This window comes from Carassius gibelio, chromosome A2, assembly GCF_023724105.1.
Source record: "Carassius gibelio isolate Cgi1373 ecotype wild population from Czech Republic chromosome A2, carGib1.2-hapl.c, whole genome shotgun sequence".
Lineage (NCBI taxonomy): Eukaryota > Metazoa > Chordata > Actinopteri > Cypriniformes > Cyprinidae > Carassius > Carassius gibelio.
In genome coordinates, this window is record NC_068372.1 from 26252612 (window position 1) to 26274484 (window position 21873).

Consider the following 21873-nt stretch of genomic DNA (forward strand, 5'->3'; position numbering starts at 1 on the left):
TATCTCTGTGTTGTTAACTTAGCTATCGGCGCGTAAGCACATCAAGTAAACAACATGCGATGTTGGCATCAAACTGCACTTCCCACATGTACAGCTTTAAAAAACAAACAAACATAGAAAAAAAAAACGACATAAAGTGGACTAAAGTGGTCATTTTCCAAAACCGCTAAGCAAATATATACAGTTTCAGTACATACCACATAGAGACACTGTAGTCGTTGCTGATGCTGCTCTTGTTAAATTTCAGCCTCTGGATCTGATTCTGGATAATAAATAAACGGCTGAATCTGACTGTTAGCTATGGTTTGTTTTGGATGTTTTTTCCTCACGGTAATGCCACAGCTTCCAGACGCTCTCAACACAAAGCTTACTCGCTCTTGTGATTCTTTAGCTCCGCCCACACGTCACGCCTCCAGCCGTTGGTGTTTTTGCGGGACAAATCGGTACAGACTATCTTTCTCTTATAAATATAATAAAACTAAAGACTTTTTGGAGATATGAAGGATGCAGTACTACTCTATAGGTACTCAAGATTAACAGGATATTGAGTGAAAATGAGCATTTATCCCCCCCTCAAGGACATTTAGAAATATTTTGAATGAGTGCTCTTGTGTGTGTGTGTGTGTGTGTGTCACACAGTTTAATCTGCTTTTAAACTACACATTGTATAGAACCTGATAGGTCATTTCAGTGTTTAATTGTATATGATATTTAGTCAAAGATAGGGATACAATGAAGTAAAGGCAGAGTCAGGAGCAGCAGTCAGGCCTCTCCGTCTCCTCACTGGGGTTCATAATGACAGTGTGGCTAATTCTCTTTCTTCCCTTGTGTAAGTGCACGAGTGTGTGTTTCTGTGTCAGTATGTCCACCATTTTCCCTCGGAGATTTAAAAGAGGTAAAAAATAACAGATGTATGTTGCATAAAGGATTTAGATAAAGGAGAAGAGAGATGAAGAGAGACAAGACGAGAGCAGAATCCAGATGTTTACATGGTTCAGGAATGAAAATCGATGTGTGTTAAATTAAGTGGCGCTTTCAAGTAAGGTAAGTAATTACCTTGAATAGCAATTTCCTGTTAGTCTGAAGAATGTTTTGTTTCTTTGTCAGCAAACATTATTAACATTATTTACTTGCTCGTTAAATTTTACATGCTTTGTTTTTAGCTTTTAAAATTGTGCTAGCTGTGGATTTGAACTAATATGAAGATAAGATAGTGTCACAACTCTTAAAACTTAAGAGTTAAGAGTTAAACTTTTTTTTTTCTTCTGAATAAAATAATTAAATAACAAAAAGATTGATACAAACTTTTTTCTTTTTTTTTTTTTTTTTTTTTTTAGGCTAACACTTTTTTCTCAAAACAAAAAGCACGGGCTATGGGCCTACAGTGCTTTTAAAAATTTCATAGGACACTAAAGTGTGCTGTATTCATGAAAGGTGCCAGTAAAAACCTCATTACTGCTCAACAGTGACAGCAGACGCCTTCTCGGTGGCATCATGCCAGTTGTGCCGTGGGGAAACCCTTCTCACTCGCTCATTCTCCTCCAGTCTTCCACTCTGTTTGGCCTTCATTCTCTCGGTTATTATTCGTCTTTCCCTTGTCTTCATCAACAATCGCATGACTCTTAAAGTCTCAGAGGAATCCCCCTCCTCTCATACATCCTCCTCCCAGGGATGATTTGGCCTTTTTAGAGGGTAGATTTATCTATTGACTAATTGAGCTTGCCATGTTACTTCCTTAGCTGGCCCTGGACCACAACTTGTGTCTCCTAAAGAGAAAAAGAAAAAGAAAAGGATTGAGAATGAGAGAGACAGTTTGGCCTGAACTGACAGACTGATCCAAACCCAATGTCTGATGTCAGCTGTGGGCTTGGGACAGGAAGTGATGCTCATACCGTACCTCTGAGCAAATCAGTGGTTTCAGCCTCACACGCAGTGCACCTGCAATGTCATTCCCATGGTAACAGTGGAATGGATGGATTCTAAACATCGCATCCAGCCCCTGCTGACCAGCTGTCATGCCGCACAGGACAGAATGATCACTTTTGTTGTTTAACAAATGTTAAAGATTTAAAGTGACCCACTGTCTGCTCTCCTCTAAAGGAGGCACACTGAGCACTTAAGTGTACGAGTAGTGTGTTGGTCAGGGGGCGTCTGAGGAGAAAGGAGTGGTGTTATCCCTGGAGTGTCATTGAAGCCGCTTTTAGGTTGGCGTCTAGCTGTCTCATGTCTCATTATTAAGTTCATTATCTCAGCTTGAAACAGACAATCTGGGTGTTGATGGCACAGTGGATAAGACACATGCCTTGGGTGTGAGACCCGGGTTCGAATCCACTGTGAGACACCAATGTGTCCCTGAGCAAGACACTTAACCCCTGTTTGCTCCAGAGGCGTGCGACCTCTGACATATATAGCAATTGTAAGTCGCTTTGGATAAAAGCATCAGCTAAATGAATAATGTAACAACCGAACACACAATCCCAAACCCAATCATGCCTCAAACTCTCCACCCTCTCTCCTTTTCTCTTCCAACATCATTAGGCTGTTTTAATATTGGGAGGGTGAGACAGAAAAGGGATTGTGGTTTGATTCCTTTCCTACAGCATGGTGAACCTTTCATGAGAATGACCTGCCACTAATCATCACAGAACATGTTTGAGATGTCTGCACAGCTGGAACTAGAAGAAAGTGTTCAGTTGGAAGGGACAAGCATTTTTTATTTTGGAATTAAGGGATCATTAGTCCTCATTACTTTAGCGTTTCTGCCCTCTTTTGAGTTCATGTTCTTTTTATCTATTTTACTTTTTCCAGCTGAACAATCTGATATGTACTCCAAACCTGACCAGACTTTTCCCAGGGTTTATGCAAAGTGAAATTTCTGTATTATTGTCAGTCAATATTCATTATATCTTATGTATATATTCAATAACTATTAGTTGATAAAAAAATAATATAAATAATTACACTACTGTTCAAAAGTTTGAATTATGCTCACAGAGGCTGCATTTATTAAAAATTTAGAAAAATTACTACAATTTAAAATATAAAAATGTTTTCTATTTTAATATATTTAAAAAAGGTGATTTATTCATGTGACTGCAAAGCAGAATTTTGAGCAGCCATCACTCCAGTCTTCAGTGTCACATATGCTGATAATGGCACTCAAGAGACATTTATTATTATTATCAATGTTGGAAACGATTGTGCTGCTTAATATTTTAGTTTGTGCATTTATTATACTTTTATGAATAGAAAGTTCTGAAGAACAGCATTTATTTGAAATAGAAATGTTTTGTAACATTGTAAAAGTCTTTACAGTAACTTTTGATCAATTTGATTTTAATTTTTTTTTTACACACACACACATATATATATATATATATATATATATATATATATATATATATATATATATATATATATATATATATACGAACTGACCTGACCTGAACTGACCCCAAACATTTGAATGATAGTTTCCATTACATGAAGTTAAATTAATACATTAAGTATAGTGATAGTAAACAATTGAATAGACGTGACAAAATGTGGCTTTAAATTTCGGCATATTGTGTTTTATTTAAATATCATTGAACATCAATCTATCACTGGCCTAAGGCAATACATTTTTCAGTCAAATGTGTCTGATATAGGTTTAAAAATTTAGCATTTGCATTTCAAGCCTGAAGATTTTTTTTCTCAAGACAAAGGACACACATGCAAATAATTATTGGCAACACAAATATTTAGAATCCATAGTTTTCCAGAAACAATTTGCTTTTATACAGCAATTCACCACATTGTTGCTGGACTGCAGAGACTCTTGCTCAATCTAGACCAATTCAGAAGTGAATGATGATTGGGAAGCTTAGATCAGCACAGTGATTGACTCGATTTTAACTGAATCCTTCAGAGAGCTCTGTGTTTCCACATGTGCACACACACACACCGCATCTGGCATCTTAGGAATTGTTTGTTTTGGTGACTTTCCAAATAACGTGGAAGCCATTTTAATTGCCATTTAATGAGAGAGATATTGGTGAAATGTTCCTCTGCACCCTCCTCGTGTTTCCCTTCTGACAGCAAAGACGCTGCTGAGGGGAGGGGTTCTGGACAGGTGCTTGCATCTAGTTTGTCTCCTTATGTCTAGCATTACGTGCTTTTGATTTAACCTTCTGTACTCGCATATGTTTGTTTACAGAGCATTTTTCAACTCTTGTTAAATAACAGTTAAATAATTTGGTCTTTCTGTTTCTTCTTAACTGTTTCTCAACATCATAGCTCTCCGTTCTTCAGCTTCTCATGCAGAAGTTGTATGTGGTAATCTGATATGTTCTGTCATCACAGCTGTTTTAGTCAGAGGACCGCGATGTACATATGTATTGTCACTAATTAAAATGGGATTTTAAAGCCCCCCTACAGAGGTGATGAGCTCATATCTGCGTCTGACCCATATGAAACACAAGCCCTTGGCTGGATTATAGGGCTTTCTGGGGTGGAAGATGATCGACAGTCGATGGACTCCTGAACGCTCTGAATGATGACCGTGGTCACTGAGGAATACAGCATGTCCTTGTATGTAGGCTCTTGGCCGTGACAAAAGTGGGTCACTGTTGGTTATTAGGTTTTAAAGGACCAAACATGTAATTTTACAATTGAATCTAGTTAAAAATTATGTATTAGTTCATAATTGTTATGTTTATTGGAAAACAACATCCACCTCTGTGGGTTGCGTGACACCAGGGAACACTTAACTATCCTTAAAAGTCTTTTATATCTTTCTATATCTATACACTATAATTTGTTCAGCTTTGCTCTGCAGACTGAATCTCTTAGCCAGCAGGCGGTGCGTTTAGGAAATTAGTCTTGGTCATTAAGTGGTTTAGATATCTCTAAAAGCCTTTTGTAGACCCTCTTAAGAGGCTATATAACATCCAGTTACATGGCTGTAAATCTTGCCCCATCTTGGCTCACTGGTGTCATTGCAACACTGCAGTTACCCAGCTCGCAAACCAGTTACGTACAGAGCATTGCTTTCCTCTGGAGCCCAGTGACAGGTAATAATCTGTCCATGGAATTGTGCACTCCTTTTTTTTTCTACAAACATTATTTTTGTTAACAGTGTTAACTCTTTTGGTTATCCGGATGTCATGTGCTTGCAAAAATTTTCATACTGTGTGGTTTATATTGTAATATAATTATTAGTATGGTGGCATTCCGAACATACCCAGAGTCTTAATTTTAGGGAAAACCAAAAGAAAAGAATCTGTAATATGTTTTTGTGCTCTATGAAAAAAAACAAACCATTTATAGCATTTTAATTAACCTAATCATAGTTCTGAGAAAATCAGAAAAATATTGTCTGGCAGTTCTGCTTTAATGCTGAGGCACTAATGGAGCAACAAATGGTTTCAACTTGCCTTTCCCCCAGCTTTCAGACCACTGTTGGTTTCTGTACAGGACAATAAAGGAACATTTTTTTTATTTTTTATTTTTTGTAAATATACTCAGCTTAGCACAGATCATTGAATCTGATTAGACCTTTAGCATCTTGCTCAAAAGTGACCAAAGAGTTTATTTATTTTTCCTGTTTAAAACTTGACTTTTCTGTAGTTCCATTGAGTACTAAGACAGACAGAAAATATATGATATGGCTAGGAACTACAGTCTAATCTCATTCCGGCGTAATAATCAAGCAGTGCCTGAAAATAGTGCCCAGCAACTCTGCAACTGCACAAACTAGCTGGGGACTATTTTCAGGCACTGCTTAATACCACTGTGCCTGATGCACCCATGGTACGTCAGCAAAGTTCCTTGATTATTATGCCGGAATGAGAGTATAGTTCCTAGCCAGGAAAATCAGCCTAGAAAATCTCAACTTTTAATTTTCATCGGTCTTAGTACACAATGTAACTATAGAAGAGTCAAGTTTTAAAAAGAAAAAAAAATATAAAAATTCTTTGGGCATTTTTGAATGTGATGCTAACGTCTAATCAGATTTAATGATCTATGCTAAGCTAAGCTACCTCCAGACGCGGAGATTGGATGATTGGATTTGAAAACGGTTAAACTCGACTGTTTAACTCTAGGGAAGTTGGAAAATGAGTATATTTACAAAAAAAGTGGAGTGTTGCTTTAAGTTTGTTCTTGTCTATGTAGTGTTAGCCTTCCATGTGGTTTCTCCTTGGAGATCTCCTCTCTCTCGTTCTCTTTATTTTTGTTTTATGTTTGAATGCCCATTTCCAAAATGGAAGTGAGGTGCCTGCAACTCCATATGGATCATCCCTGATTTTCTTGCAATTAGTGTAATTCCATCTGAAAACCGCAGAATTGTCCATCCTGCTTATCTTCAGATGTACACAAACCCTACAACCCTACAGAAATTTAGGGTTTGAAATTTTGGCAGAGATGGCCTGCAATGATTTGGCCAATTTATGTAGCGTGAGGCCTCAAAGCCAAACAAAATCACCTCTTTCAGCTCCCTGTCTCTTTCTCCGTCTGCTTGTCTCCCTCTATGCCACTTCTGGTGTTTTTACGGAGTGTTCGTGGCATGAGGCTGCCCTCTGAAATGCTGTAACTTTACACTGGCATATTCTGCTTGTGGTTTTCTGCTCTCATTACAACCTTCTCGCCTATGTGGCCACATAGATCACATCCCTGTAGATCACACACACACATGCACATTTATGGTTCATATGCAGACACTAACACACAACGGGACATGGCAAGTGGGCTTTCCATTCCTTACTTTCTCCTTCTACAATACTTGAGGTTTGCATGTGTTTGACACACTAGGCTGTAGTGCTTATATGGGGAAATAAGTTTCAATCCATGACATTTCACAAATTCCTTTCTATGTTTCTTCTCCCTATCATTGGCCTCGCTGTAATGTTTTGGTGAGAAAAATAATGAATGTCATTATGGTCTAGACACTGTGGTTCTTCCACAGTTTTATCAAACCAGTTGCATAAACCAGTGAGCACTATAACGTAATCTTTTTCATACTTTTTACACATTAAAATAGCAAAGATTTTAAAAAGTAGCTGTAAAGATTTTTACAATGTTACAAAAATTCTATGTTTTCATCATTGATAATAATAAGAAATGCTTCTTGATTTATTGATATTCCAAATCAGCATAATAGAATGATTTCTGTAGGATATCCGGAGTAATGGCTGTTGAAAAGTAGCTTTGCCATCTGGAATGAATTACATTTTGAAATATAGCCTATTATTATAAGAAAACGGGTGATTTAAATTTTAAATATATTTCAGTTTTCTCTTTCTGTCTGTGTATGTGTGTGTTTACATGGTTAAGGAATGAGACCCATTTAACCCGTAATGTTGTAATTTTAAACACATTTTAAATGCTTACAATGTTTGTCAGTCCTCTGGGTTCTTCTGATTGGCCCATTGTTTTAAAACTGAAGTTGATGTGTGTGGCGAGTGGGGCGGGGCCGAGAGGCGTGGGAACGAGGAGTGAGGCCAGGTGTAGTGATTGGAGATGAGCTACACCTGAGCCCCACCGCTAGTATCGAGTCCCACGTAGGAGATGGAAGGATATAAAACTGGAGCGACGACCGTGAAGGACGAGAGAGGACCAGGCCTGGGACATTATTTTATGTTTGCTTTTTATTTATGCGCGTCAGTCGCCGTGAGGGGCTGACGCGCTGTTTTGTGTTTACTTTTGAATATTAAAACGTTTTTGATTGTGCGCCGGTTCCCGCCTCCTTCTTCCCGATGAATATGGAGATTTGTTTGAATCGTTACAATGTGTAACAAAGTTTTTACCATGGCATCTTCATAATGTAAAACTCATGCCACAAGATTCTAAAACTGTAAAGCATTATGCAACAACAAAGAGATCTGTATGACGCACATGTACATAGACCAAAAATTAAAAAGCAGTGCAGACAGAATGCAAAAACACATCCTGTGTGAATGCCCCTTGATGGGGCCAGCATGTTCAGACAAAGCTGTTGTGATTGGGGGAGTTTAGTTGTTGTCCTGATCCATTGTGATGGCATTGATGGAAGCCCCCACAGCTTTTGGACTGAAATGGAGAGCTCTGCTTCTGTTTTTGTGTTAATACGTCTGTATGTGTGTTGACTGGTCTCAGTTTCGGTCCAGTTGCCGCTGTTCCTCCATTCCCTAACATGCCTTCAGTCTGACATCAGTGGACTTAGAGAGAACGGTACCCTTGGTACAGCGTGTGTGTGTGTGTGTGTGGTCATGCAGCTGAATAGACAGGCTGCCCTGCATTAACAAACCACTGACCAAACACAAGTTTAGGCACGAGAGAGAGAGAGAGAGAGAGAGAGAGAGAGAGAGAGAGAGAGAGAGAGAGAGAGAGAGAGATAAAGGGGTGACAGGAAAATCACAGAACAGAGCAACAGGCATACTGCACTGACTCATTTTCTCTCTTTTATCTGTCCATCCTGTAAAACAGACTTTTTCTGACTGGGTTTAAAGTAATAGCTCTGCTATATTCCAAGTCTTATGAAGCTATGATAGCATTGTTTGAGTGACAGAATAAAAGTAAAGACATCATTTAATGAAATCTTGCTCGACGGCCATGGTCATCATTTACTTTCATTATATGAAATTAAATAAGTTTAGTTTTGGAGATTCTGATTTGAATATAGTCATGTGTTTTCAGTGAACAGGCATAAATGTTTTTTGACATTTATCACATAGACCTTCCCCTTGCATTTGTTTTCCTGCGCATGAGACATTATTAAAAATTATTTATTGAGGCTTTTATGGTTGTCTCTTTTTCTATAGCTTGATTAATGTCATGCCCAGCGGACAAAATGGAGAAAATTATCATCTTTGTATAGGGGAGCGCTTGTGATGCTTAAATTCATCATGAAATTAAAATTCACCCTTTCTTTTTTCTAAATGCATGTTATACATCTTGTGGGCAATTCATTTGTGCATGCATTTCATTTTTTTTTTTTTTTTTTTTTTTTTTTTTTTTAACCTCATAACATTTAATCAAAGTGACGTATGCAGTACTTCTCCAATCATTTAATTGCTTAAACCCTGCCCTTGGCAACATCGTATTCATCTGTCTCCACTTTTCACTGTTATGCCAGCATCTCAAAATCCAATCAACAACTGATGCATAGAACCAGGTCCCTGGGTCCAACACTGATAACCCATTACACTCGGGTGTGGGTCACAATACAGAAGAAATTATCTTTCGCTGCATTCATTGCATTGCAGATTTAAACCAAAAATTTAAAAGCTCAACCAATAGCATGACTTTGGGGCAGAGCTTTCCATTTGTCTGACCAATGGCTTGTAGCATAGAAAGTGCACACTATCAAAGCTGTTAGACAAATAACAAAATTCATTTTCTTAGTGCTTGTGTTTTGTATTAAGACTCTGTCTCTCTCTCTCTGTGTGTGTGGGTAGTGTTTTATTTTAAAGCTAAATATTTTTCTTATAAATTATAATTTTAAATCTCAACTTCTCTTTCAGATACGTTCCAGTCTCTAATCACCTTCTCTCAGAATCACCTGACTTCTGTGTTCGAGACCACATACTCTTCCCTCATGTCGCCCATCTCCCCTCACATCGTCTGCCTCTTCACTGACCTTTCTCGCTTCCTTCAGGGCACCGGCAATGTCTCTGTTGAAACTGCTGTCCATCGTCTCTTCGACAATCTCTTCCCATTAGTCCACACTCGTATTGTCAATCCCGGCATGGCTGGGAGCATTGGAGAGGACTCTTATGATGGAAACCAGCTTGGTGACTGTCTCCGCATGACAAGGCAGGATATTAACCCCTTTGGGCCGCACCCTAAGGCGATGGCAGATACACTTGCAAGCGCGTTGCGGGCAGGCCGGATGCTCAGCCTGGCTTTCGGGGTGGGGTTAAAAGTAATGAATGTTACAGAGACAGCGGAGTTGTCCAAGGAATGCACTCGGGCTCTAGTGCGCATGCATTACTGCTCTCATTGCCGTGGACTCACCCTGATCCGGGCGTGCAGTGGCTACTGCCTCAACGTCATGCGCGGGTGCCTGGCCAGCTTCTCAGAGCTCCACAACCCCTGGAGACAGTATGTTACCGTACTGCAGGATCTCACGCACATCGTCGCCGGAGCTCACAACCTGGAACTTGCTTTGCTGGGGATCAAAGGTCAGGTTGAGGAGGCAATACTCTACGCTCAGCTCCACGGGCCCAGGCTAACTGCTACGGTGGGTGTCTCCATGCATATTTACAATTGTATGCTGTGAGTAGTGGCTGACAAGATTTTTTATTTGTCCGATTTGATTTGGCAGATTCTGATTTTATTGATAGCAGGGTACCTGGTATAAAGCCAATGTAGGCCCACATAATGTCACACTATTTAATTTAAAGATAGTACAAAATATTTACCAAAAACAGAATAATTATATATAAAATAATAATAATTATTTTAGAATAATAATTTATAAAAAAATAAAACTGTGAAATAGACAGCTTATGTTTGACTCGGTCACTTGAGAATTCTTTAATTTTACTATATTGTTTTTGAAAAATCGAGAAGTTGATGGAAAATACATAAAATAAACCTTTTAATGAATGCTTGTCATAGTGTGTGATTGATGCATCTGTTTTAAACTGCTAAAACAAATCTATTAAATAGACGGTTTGCTATTTTGGTAGCATTAAATGTTTTTTAGATATATTCAAATACTTCAATGTGTATTTACTAAACTCCATATTTCTTTTTTAAAACGCATATTTGCTGACTGCTGACAGTGTAAATATTATATCTATATAAATATTATATATGCAAATAATATACTGTTTGCCTTTTCAGTTGTCTGTTAAATAAAGACAGTAAACTAATGAAGGCAATTCCTGTTTGTCTGCGCTCATGTGCTGTCAAAATAAAAGTCCCCCTTCTGACAGTCCTCAGCCAAACGATAATTAAAAATGTCAAATATTTGTCAATAATATCAGCCTTAGGATATCACCAGCTGGAATGTTGTAGTAGTTCATCTTAGCAATCATCTTTGCAGGAAATCTGAAAGCATGAAAATCCAAAAAGGGCTCAGGCAAGTTCACTGTTTCTGCCAGATTCTTCTGGTGATTTGTGTCCAAACAAATAGTCTCTTAGGTTGCTGTTATCGGTTGTTGTGTAGTGTGTGAATGAGTGTTTGGAAACAATCCAACTTTATTTTTAGGCAGAATTTTGTATGTACATTCGTCACTGAGTCTGACACCCATGCACATGCTCTTAGCTTTGAACTGTAAGCACATTTGTTACAGACTCAGTCAAACTCACTTTTATTCACACTTCAAAGCCACTTCATGAGATTGGAAAAACCTAGCCAAAGTGAACCCAGGACACTTTATTTTGAAAAAAAAAGTACAAATTCTTGCTGTTCCCAAACTTTCAAATGGTAACATACCTAAAACAGTCCTGTAGTGTTTCTAATGAGATACTGAATAGGTTCTTTCAGTTCTTTTGGGGTCCAGTTTATGGCAGGTGACTTCTGTTTTACTCTGCTGCTGTGTGTAAATCTCCACTGTTTTCTTTACACTCAGCAATGAGTTTGAGAGAAAATAGTGAGACTGAAACCCGCAGGACTGCCATCCTGGTAACAGACTCCATTACCCACAAACCCCTGCTCACATTATCTCCCAGTGCTTTTACATGCTTGTATTCCGTTCTGTTCAAATAAAGCGCAAAATTTTTCTGCCTCTCTCATTTTTGTATTCTCCTTCCAAAGATCATAAACCGTATTCTTCTCCACTCGCTGCAAATGTGTGTGTGTGTAGCCAGGATGTTATCAGAGGAATTATAGCAATGGTTTGATTTTAACTGGGATACTTTCCCAAACGGATTGCAGTTGGCATGCCGTCCCGTCATGTGTGCTGCCTGAGAGAGCATGCTGCGTGTGTGTGTTTTCTGGGATCAGGTTTTAGAGGTCTGTCGAGACACTGTAGGTGCTGACAGCACTGGCTGCCCTCATGCATGTCTGAAAGACTTCTACTGACCAGCTCTGTACGGCTAGAATGAAGAGAGTGACAGAGAGTAAATCGAGAGGTTTTTAAAAGCGGACTGGGGTGTCTTTTTACATCTCTGTGGTCTTGGTGTGTAGTGTGTGTGTGGTTTTAAATCCCTGTAGATCAGGTGTCACACACATGTACCTTTGGGTTTAGGTGATACTGGGTTATGATACTAGCTGAACTTGGGTAATGTCATGTATATATGTGTGCGGGTGTGTGTCATGCATGCAATGCACATTCCTTTCATTGTCATTTTTAATTCTGGACTGTCAGTGCTAGTTATACAATTAGAGAGCACAGCTTTCCTTCATTGTTCTTTCTTTTTGGGTAATGGCCTTGTGTGCTTATTAAGGCCAAAATCTGTCGACTTAGACAACAAGGAGCCATATGACTGACGGGTGCAGTGACCAAACATGCAATATGCATTTATTATGTGACGTTTAAAAGAGAGTAAATCTGAAATTGGATATAAACCCAAGAACCAAAGCATAATGTATACAATAGGTGGGATCAAGGATATCTAGTTTACTTGCCACTAAATCAGTTTCCACCCCGCAAAAGGATTCAGAGTATTAGTCTGCTAAATGATAAAATGCAAATGTAAAGTGTCAGCTCTTAATAAAATAAAATTAAAAGGAAAGCCAATAATAATAATTATTATTTAGAATGATTTCTGAAGGATCATGTGACACTAAAGACTGGAGTAACTGATATTGAAAATTCAGTTTTGCAATCACAGGGAAAAAAAAAAAATCACAGTTACTTATTGTAATAATATTTCTGCAATATCACTGGTTTATGATGAAAATATGAAATGAAAAAAAAAATTCTACACCCAAACATCTAAACAGTAGTCTACAAAATTTAAATAAATAAATAAATAAAAGGAAATATTAAATAAAATATTATTATATATTTCTATGATATACTTCTATATTAATATAACATTTGATATTAAATACATATTATATTGTATGTATATTAATGAAAGGATTTACACCGCAATATAATTTCAGGACTGGAGATTGAACGGGACTGTAGACGTGAGGTCAGAGTTCATTTGAAGTGTTGTGATGTCTCAATGTTGCTAGCGTGGAAGCTCGTACGGTGACTCGTAATTTCTGTGCCTCAAAGTGGCTGCTGACAACAGTGAGCACATATCAGACAAAAATGAGAAAAATGAAATAATTCAATATCTGCTGTCCTAACTAAGCAGTTAATGTGCTGTTTTACCTTATTTCCTCCGAGGTTTAACTGAGGGCTCTAATTACAGTCTTAAACAGGAATTTTAATAGTAGCTTGTGCTTTTAGATAATGGAAATGGAAAAGACCCCTGGGATTATAAAAGATTTCCAAAGCCCAGAGGACAGACGGTCATGAGAGAGGGGTCAGTAAAGGAGCCCTGCGTTTCTTACTCACCTTCCTCTAGCTCTCATTTATCTATTTTTATTCATTTATTTTTTAATTTCTCTTCACTTTCTGACTCTTTCCACAAGTATTGTGTAATTTGGCATCCTTTTGCATTTGAGGCACACATATCCTTATTTATTTAGTTAGTTTGTTATAAAAGTTAATATAAATATGTACAGTATATAACCATTTTATTTTATATTTTATATTTTATATTTAATATTTTATTTATTATATTTTATTTTATTTTATTTTAAATAGTAATGGTATTTAAAAAAAAATACACCATAAATACATCCATATAAAATAAATTGTTACAGGCCCTTTTTTGTACCCTATTTCTGGAGAATGCCATATCACACTATATCCCTTCACCAATCCATCTTTCCATCTTTTTGTAACCGAAGCCTGACCTTTAGAGGACTTGGAAGATTTTCATTCTTGCTTTTTCATGTTACTGCACCTTTATGGTTCCTAAACAGTTATATCTGATTTGGTTTCCCAGTGCATCATCTTTCAAAATGTTGTTTACATTGATGTTTTGTGGAGGCTGGTGACATCCATTTTGCTGGGAAACCAGTTTGCAAATGATGTGTGAATGATTATGACAAAGTGCGGTGAAACAGAAAATATGCTCGTAAACAGAATATTTATGGTTTAGAGTGAAATATGGAAGAGAGAAAATGAGATCTGAGAGGATAGTAGGGAAGAGGGACAAGATGAGGAGAGGAAAGGAGAGGAGAGAGACGAGGAAAGTGAGCATTACAGCCACTGAGTCAGCCAGTCTGGGGTCAGATGCTCAGCACCCGTGTGTTAGTAAAGAGAAGCTTTTTAAGAGAACGATGACAGAGAGAATGCTTTAAATCTGGGAAGCTTTCTGAGGTGGAGTGTGTGTCCAGACCACAAACTTGGCTGTGACAGAATGAGGAGATAAATAGCATATAGGAAACAAATACAGCAATGCACAGCTTAGAAATATCCATTGTGACGTACAATGTGTTTGTTATTAGTTCGTTTTGTGGTTGTAAATTCAATATACAACTTCCATTCGGCATCTTAAATGGAAAATACGAAACATTGGATGTGCCACAATTTAAACCCCGCTGCTGATTTCTGTCTCTCTCTTTTTCCTGAGGGTTTTGTGGGTTAGTAGTTAATCATCTGAGACAGACTGGTAACTGAAATTAATATAAAATAAAACCCTGATGATCCATGATCCTTTTTTTTTTTTTTTTTTTTTTTTTTTTTTTTATAAAGAGTTAATTGCAACTTTTTATGTTTTAATAACAAATCATGACAAAAACATATTCTATTCTATTCTATTCTATTCTATTCTATTCTATTCTATTCATCCAGATTACAGAACAGCCTTTGGGGTGTGATTTGAGCGGAATAGGCAAAAATGTTGATACCAGTTTCAGATTTGGTTGTTGATTTGATGCACTTAATGATATTGATACATAAGCTTGGCAAACTGTTCTGTCTTTCTTTATTTAAGTAGAAGGGAAGTAGCTGACAAACGGGATTAGTAAAGAAATCAACCTATGAATGCCTTCCTATAGTTGTCTTTGTTCTTTAAACCTGATGGAGGAAGTATTTTAGCAAATTTTAGAATTGTGCTGTTGATGTACAGCACATGTAATCAAGTCAGTCGCACCGTGGGTCTGAAACTGTTTGCTCTGATATGAGAGTAGAATTCACAAACAGATCTCAGACTCACACACACACACACACACACACACACTCACAGGTCATTAATCAGCTGATTGTGTATGTGTGAAAATCAACGTGGCAACAATAAAGCCAAACAAAGCATCCAGAGAATCACAGTTCAGGCACAAACTCAAGCCAGACCTACATGAAAAACAACTGCTAACTAAACGGTGATGCTGGCTTCTCTCCCCATGCTGGCACAGCCATGGCCTTATTCTGAACACTGCTTAATTCAACACCACGCACTGTGATGTTATTCAAACAGTGCTGGCATTTAAAAAGTAATTTTGCCTCTTTTCAAAATGAGTGTCTTCAATGCATCCATCCATCCATCCATCCATCCATCTATCAGGGCTGCACGATAAATCGGAATGGAATCGAAATTGTGATTCGACAGAAACTGTGATTGTCATGCGTATCTTTCAGTGAAGCACGGTTCAAAGGCCAGAGGGCGCTCTCGTGCTGAAACTCCAAATACGCCTGACATGAGAAACCCAGAAAATGCCTATATCGGTAGCTGGATAAACAGAAGATTTAAATGCTTTTATTGATTTAACTTGACTAATAAGCACATGACTATGACAATATGTGATTTATCTGAGTTATTATTATTATTATTATTATACTTTTCATTAAAATACAGTATATTTATAATGCCATGCCTTTATCTCTGCTTAGAATACTATAAAATAAGTGGCGTGCCTTATTCTGTGTAAGAAGCTGCATCTCACAGAAGGTTTTATTTCAAACACTCAACTGACATTATGAAGTGATGAGTTTGGAGTAAAAATATGTAAATAAATGTGGTATTTTCACAGGCTTTCAGATGGGGCAGCATTTACTACACAGAGCTGTAGTTCACTGATAAGCCATGGTTGCCAACTTCTGGCGTGACTCTCACGCTTTCAGCATCAATTTCATGCTGTAGTCCAAGCGTGAGTGTCACGCCAGATGCGTGAGAGTTGGCAACCCTGGATAAGCTATGCAAATAGCAGTCATTATCGCAAATGGTTTCTTCGATTTCATAATCGCGCAATAAAAACGTCTTGTCAGTGAACTATGGCTCTGTGTAGTAAATGCTGCTCCATCTGAAAGCACGTGATGATTTACTGATGATTACAGTAAACTCTTTACTAACAAAATGTGCATGGCAATTGTTTTCGAATAATCGTGCAGCCCTACTATCTATCTATCTGTCGGTCCGGCTATCCATCCGTCCGTCTGTCTGTCTAAAGTTGTGGGCAAGAGAGCACTGAGAACGTTGTGCTGCCTCTGGAGCAGATTCTTACATCAACATACTTCATCACACACCATCACCACACCATGTAACTCAATACTCCCCCAAAGAGGGACTTACAAAAACATTATGACTGAAGGAAAAGCCTGTCTTTAAAACAGACAGTCCTTTATAAAAGATATATTTCGAGTGGTTGGCACATATTAAGATCACATGCCATAAATTAGCCTTCCTTATTGCACACTGTAGTAAAATTGCAGCCAATCACTCGCTTTCAACCACAAATGCACAGTCCGTCTGTTATTCAAGGCCAGGCGCTCACAGCTCCCGCATGTGTCTTCCTCTGAGACTCTATCCACATGGGATAAAGCATTGTTCAAACCCCGTCTAATCACACCCGGAGTGTTTCACACTTTGGAATTTCACAGATCTTACAAGGACAGGCAGGTGCACACATACTCGCCAGACAAGAGCAAACCTTTGCTTTCAACAGTAGGTAATTGAGTAACAGTTGACCAGTGAACTGACCCACTGTGTTTAGTGTCACAGATCAGGGTGTCACTCAGTTCTGCCCTCTCTCACACATGGATAATCCCTATTTATACATGCTTTCGATTCTTATTAAAGATCTGTTTCATTTAAGACTCTGTCTTTCACTACACACACACACACACACACACACACATACATATTATATGACCCATTGGATGATTGACAGGTGAGTTAACTGTAGTAGAAATCACCTCTCAGTCATCCACTGTGCTAAAAAAAGCGTTTTCAGAAAAGATCTGCATTTACACTACAAATGTGTTTTTGGCCACCTCTAAGTGTTGATTAAATGAACAGACCTCAAAATATTCTGGACCCTGTTTACAGGAGGAGGAGATCGGGAGAAGGCCATTGGGTTTATTCTGGGCCGCAGACATTTTGTTTTTACCATACAATGTCTGTCATGTTTTGGAGAGAAGACTTTGTGGGTTTATTTAATTTTTTATTCACTTATAAAATTAGCCAAGCCTTACAGGAAAAAATTCCCAGACTTTCCGAATGGAAAATAATTTGATACTGGACATAAGAAACTTCCGGAGAGTAATTCCATCCATGCATAAAGAAGCTTATGTAACTTCCCGAATATCATCAGATTGTTAGGATATTAAATGTTTCTTTATAGTTGAATCTATCTATCTATCTATCTATCTATCTATCTATCTATCTATCTATCTAATCGCAGAACTGCAGCTGCTTACCTCAATTTCATATAACTGACTAGGATGAAGAAATTACACGGGGAACAGGATAAAACGCATGATGGTTCAAGGATAACCACTGTGTATTTGAGATTTTGGTCCAAAATCCACCGCTGAGATTTTTTTAAGTGGAAACAATGGATCCCATGCTGTTCGTTATAAGAGGAGGATGAAAAATATTTACAATAAAGGATAAATCAATAAACTACACAGAATACAACAAAATCAAAACCCAAATATTTTCCCAGCACTCCCACATATTGGCCTATATAATGTCTCATTCCCTTTAGGCTCAAAGGCTTCTGAAAGTATGAGAAAGACACAGATTCAGTTTATTATTCATTAAAGCTGATGTTTAACACATGTCAGTGTGTTTAATAATGTTTGCACAAGCTATTAAGTATAAATGTACTGATATCAGATATCTTAAATATACTGTAGTTTAATAAATGTTTTAAATGTTCTTTTTCTTTAGCCTGGTATCATGTCCAGAAAGGGTGATCGTGATTTCACCAAGTACCGTACACCATGTGCCTGGATCAACATTCCAAGAATTGAGATCTAACTTTTCAGGAAAAATCAGTTTTAGGCTTACAACAAGAGTTGGGTGCTTCTTCACCCTTTTTAATCAGCTATCATTCAGGGGCGTGTCTAGAGCATTTTCAGTGGGGGGGCCATGCTGGGGCACTGCCTCCTAATGGGGTGGCCGCCAGTGGCCAAAAAAAAAAAAGCGAAATTCTACAGTGTATTACGTATATCCTATTGATTTTATTATTATTATTAACTTGAATAAGTTACTTGTAAACAAATGCAGTAATAAAGCACATTTTTGATTAATTTAGTTTTTGTCATCCCATATATTTATTTATTTATTTTTTTTCATTGAAAGAAACTCCCTATATCTTTACTTCTTTTCATGGCTTGCCACTGCTCTCTTCCCTGCCTTCAAAAGAAACACTTATGTGTGTCTGTTTTTCTCAATCTCAAAAAAAAAAAAAAAAAAAATCAAATTGTAAATGAAATGCACAGAATGCATCCACAACATTTCATGTGTAAATGGTTAAGTTAGGCCTGACAATTTAACTGACTCTCTAACTGACTTACTCTCATGCATTAACAAGTAAGGTGTCACCAGACAATTATTATTATGGAACATTCTGTGCATATTGTCATTTGGTGCAATCTTGCTATATGTGGTCACTGTCACAAAATAAACTGATACAAAATATGCAAATCAACATGACTGTTTATTGTTTGATAGCCCCCCAGCGTATTTTACTTTTATTGTGTTTTATTAAACGTTGACTGAACGTTCGATTGAAATCAACCACGACCAACGCGAGCAGAGCCTCGTAAAAATGTAAAAACATTGATCTGAGAAAACCATACAAACATATTAAACCATACATAAAGGTTACCTACCAGCTCTTTTGCTTTGTTTGGTGTCTTGTGATGTGTCGTTCTTGAACGACGAATCTTTAATGTGACTAGGGAAGAACGAGTCGTCTCTATGACGGCGACATCACTTTGATTGTTTTTTGTTTGTTGTTTTTTTACAGTGGATTCTAATCTTCAAAAATGACCGTGTTGTATGATTTATGTCTTTTGAGTTCACCCTTCAGATTAGACTATAGAACTGTAGTGTTACTTGTTTAGGATTCAAAATGTTGTTTGCTTTTAATTTATGTCATTATGTCCTTTTTGAGCAAGCATCTTATACATATATTATTAAAAATGGATTAAAAATTAAACTAGGCTATAAATACTTGGATTATTATATAGCCTAGTGTTTATTTACTGATAGACAGTCAAAAAGACAAATTAATCAATATTTTATTTATAAAAAGGTTTTATTTATTTATAAAATAATAACACCACAGATCCTCAAGAAACAGTAACAAAAACACAGTGACAGAAATGTCAGAAATAGCGCATGGGTCTGTCACGTGATTAAGGAATGATTTGAACCCAAAGACTTGTCAGACACGAGGTGAGTTAATCACAGACTGAAGACCCAGGTCAAGAATTAATTAATTAAGTCCAATATCGCGACGAGCGTTGTTTCTCTGAAGACGCTGCATTTCTTTGAATTGCGAACTTCACCAATCACATAGGGGGGGCACCTGGGGTGGCCAATCGAATTTCAGGGGGGGCCGGTGCCCCCCCTGGCCACCACGTAGACCCGCCCCTGCTATCATTTCCCACTGGTTTTAGGAATAAATTATGGGTAGGGTTAGGTTTACGGGTAGGGACTGGGTTATGTCTTTATTTTTGTACAATAATGTTGATCCAGGATCATCAAAAGATGTTGATCCAGGAACATGTCTTATTTGGCAAAATCACGGCGACCTTCCATAAAGACTGTGTATTTTGAGAGAGGTGCTATTTGCGGATTTTGAAATAAAACTCGTTTTACTAACTTGTTGTAAACATATTGATTTCAAGTCACTAAAGATGACATTTTTAGTTTTTATTTAATAAAAGGAAGAAAAATTGTAAAGTTTGTGAAGCAGATGAAGTTAACTTTCATTGTTGCGTCTGAATCTTGTTTTTTTTTTTGTTTTTTTTGCATTCAGTAGTAAAGGCTCATCTCAAACCTAATACTCTCTTGCTCACAGGTATTTTTAGATTTTTACCTAGGACATATATTTAATTATTTAGGACATTTAGTCAATATATGAAGTTTTCTACAAGTGTTCCGACTAAGTTTTGCAGTTTTTTTCAAGTCAAGTCATTTTAGCAGTTTTATATTTTTGAGGACTTTATCATAAATGTAGCCTTCTCAAGTGTAGTGAAACATTGGCCTGCTAACAAACATTCTCCATAAAATTGTAAAGCATTTTAAAATGTCACATCATTTGTCATTTCTTTGTCGACATCTTTTGAACACTATTTAGCCCTAAATGGTGCATGTTTGTACCTTAAAGGTACTTAATAGAATTTAAAGTGTACATATTAATAAATTTTGAATGGATACCACACCATTGGTTCAAACATTTCTTTAGTTTTTCTTTCCGTGCATTTATCCTGCAGGGTTGCACCTTGATATTCATTCAGGTTGTAAAGTGAGTGTCGGAGCCAAGACTGTCTTTTTCCTGACCCCCAACTTCACTTCTGAGCTCCCAGAGCAATGACAAATGATGCAGGAGAAAAGGATTTATTAATGCCGGATAAAATTGTCATTATTCAAGGTGACTGATAGGAGAGGGCAGAAACTGATGGTAATCATTTGGATCACTGTAGTCAGGTCTGCTTTGACTAATGGACTGGTGACGTCTGCCGGAGCTTTTAGTGGGATGAAATGGCATTGATTAAAAATGTGTGTGTGAACAAGGAAGAGACAGAGGTGAAGGAGGTGTAGGTATAAAAGCAAATGCAAATTGAGATAAACTGGTTTATACACACACACTTTAGTTTTTTCATCATGGTAGGGACATGCTTTCCTTTTGGAGAGCGTTGGCTGCTTCAGGGTAAACTGATTTCAGGTTTTACAATGCTTGAGGACATTAGATCCCAAAAATAAAGGCAAAACCCTGTCTGTCTGTCTAAGGTCTTAATCAATTCATTCATTAATTGCTTTAATGTGATCTGTTATTGTCTCTACTTTTCCATTAGAGTTTCATTTATCACAGAGACAAACACACTTACATCATCCGCTCTGCCTTCCTGAAGGGACATGGCATAACCTTCTCTCATCTGTCTCTCTGTCTTTCAGGTGGATAAGGTATGTGGTCACTCTTCAAATGTGTCTTCAACCACAGTCAGAAAGTTTCCTTCGACTACAGTCTCACCGGCTCCTTCCAACAGCTCACAGGACGTTCCAGGAGCCAATAAGACCGGCATGTTGGCTCACCTTAACAGGTAAGACTTGATCCTCTGTTCTGTCACAGACTCATTTATTGAAAAAATCATTTTTATAGCTCTTTGATATTTAAAAGTCTTGAGGTAGAGTTTTTTGTAACCTGAAGATCTGCCTTTAAACAATAAATTAGGGATGCACTTGTATTTAAATTAATTGACCAAACTCGATAATTAATATGACAACCCATATTATACATTTTCCTGTAGTTGACAGGTTATAGTTCATAAAAAAAAAATATATATATATATATATATATATATATATATATATATATATATATATATATATATATATATATATATATATATAAAATTATTAATCATTTTAATCATTTTTATAATAATTTTATGCTTTCATTATTTTAATTTATGTATTCCTTTGTGTTTATTTTTAACCCTG

At 37.3% G+C, this 21873-nt stretch overlaps 1 protein-coding gene across 2 annotated transcripts in view; it reads left to right on the forward strand.

Moving 5' to 3' along the window:
* The window catches only part of LOC127935155 (glypican-5-like), a 96261-nt gene that overhangs the window by 12441 nt on the left and 61947 nt on the right, over positions 1-21873 (forward strand). For both annotated transcript variants that reach the window (XM_052532774.1, XM_052532784.1), the window contains 2 exons: positions 9483-10201; positions 21328-21473. In XM_052532774.1, coding sequence (XP_052388734.1) covers positions 9483-10201; positions 21328-21473 — 865 coding nt within the window. The remainder of the gene's footprint in view (positions 1-9482; positions 10202-21327; positions 21474-21873) is intronic.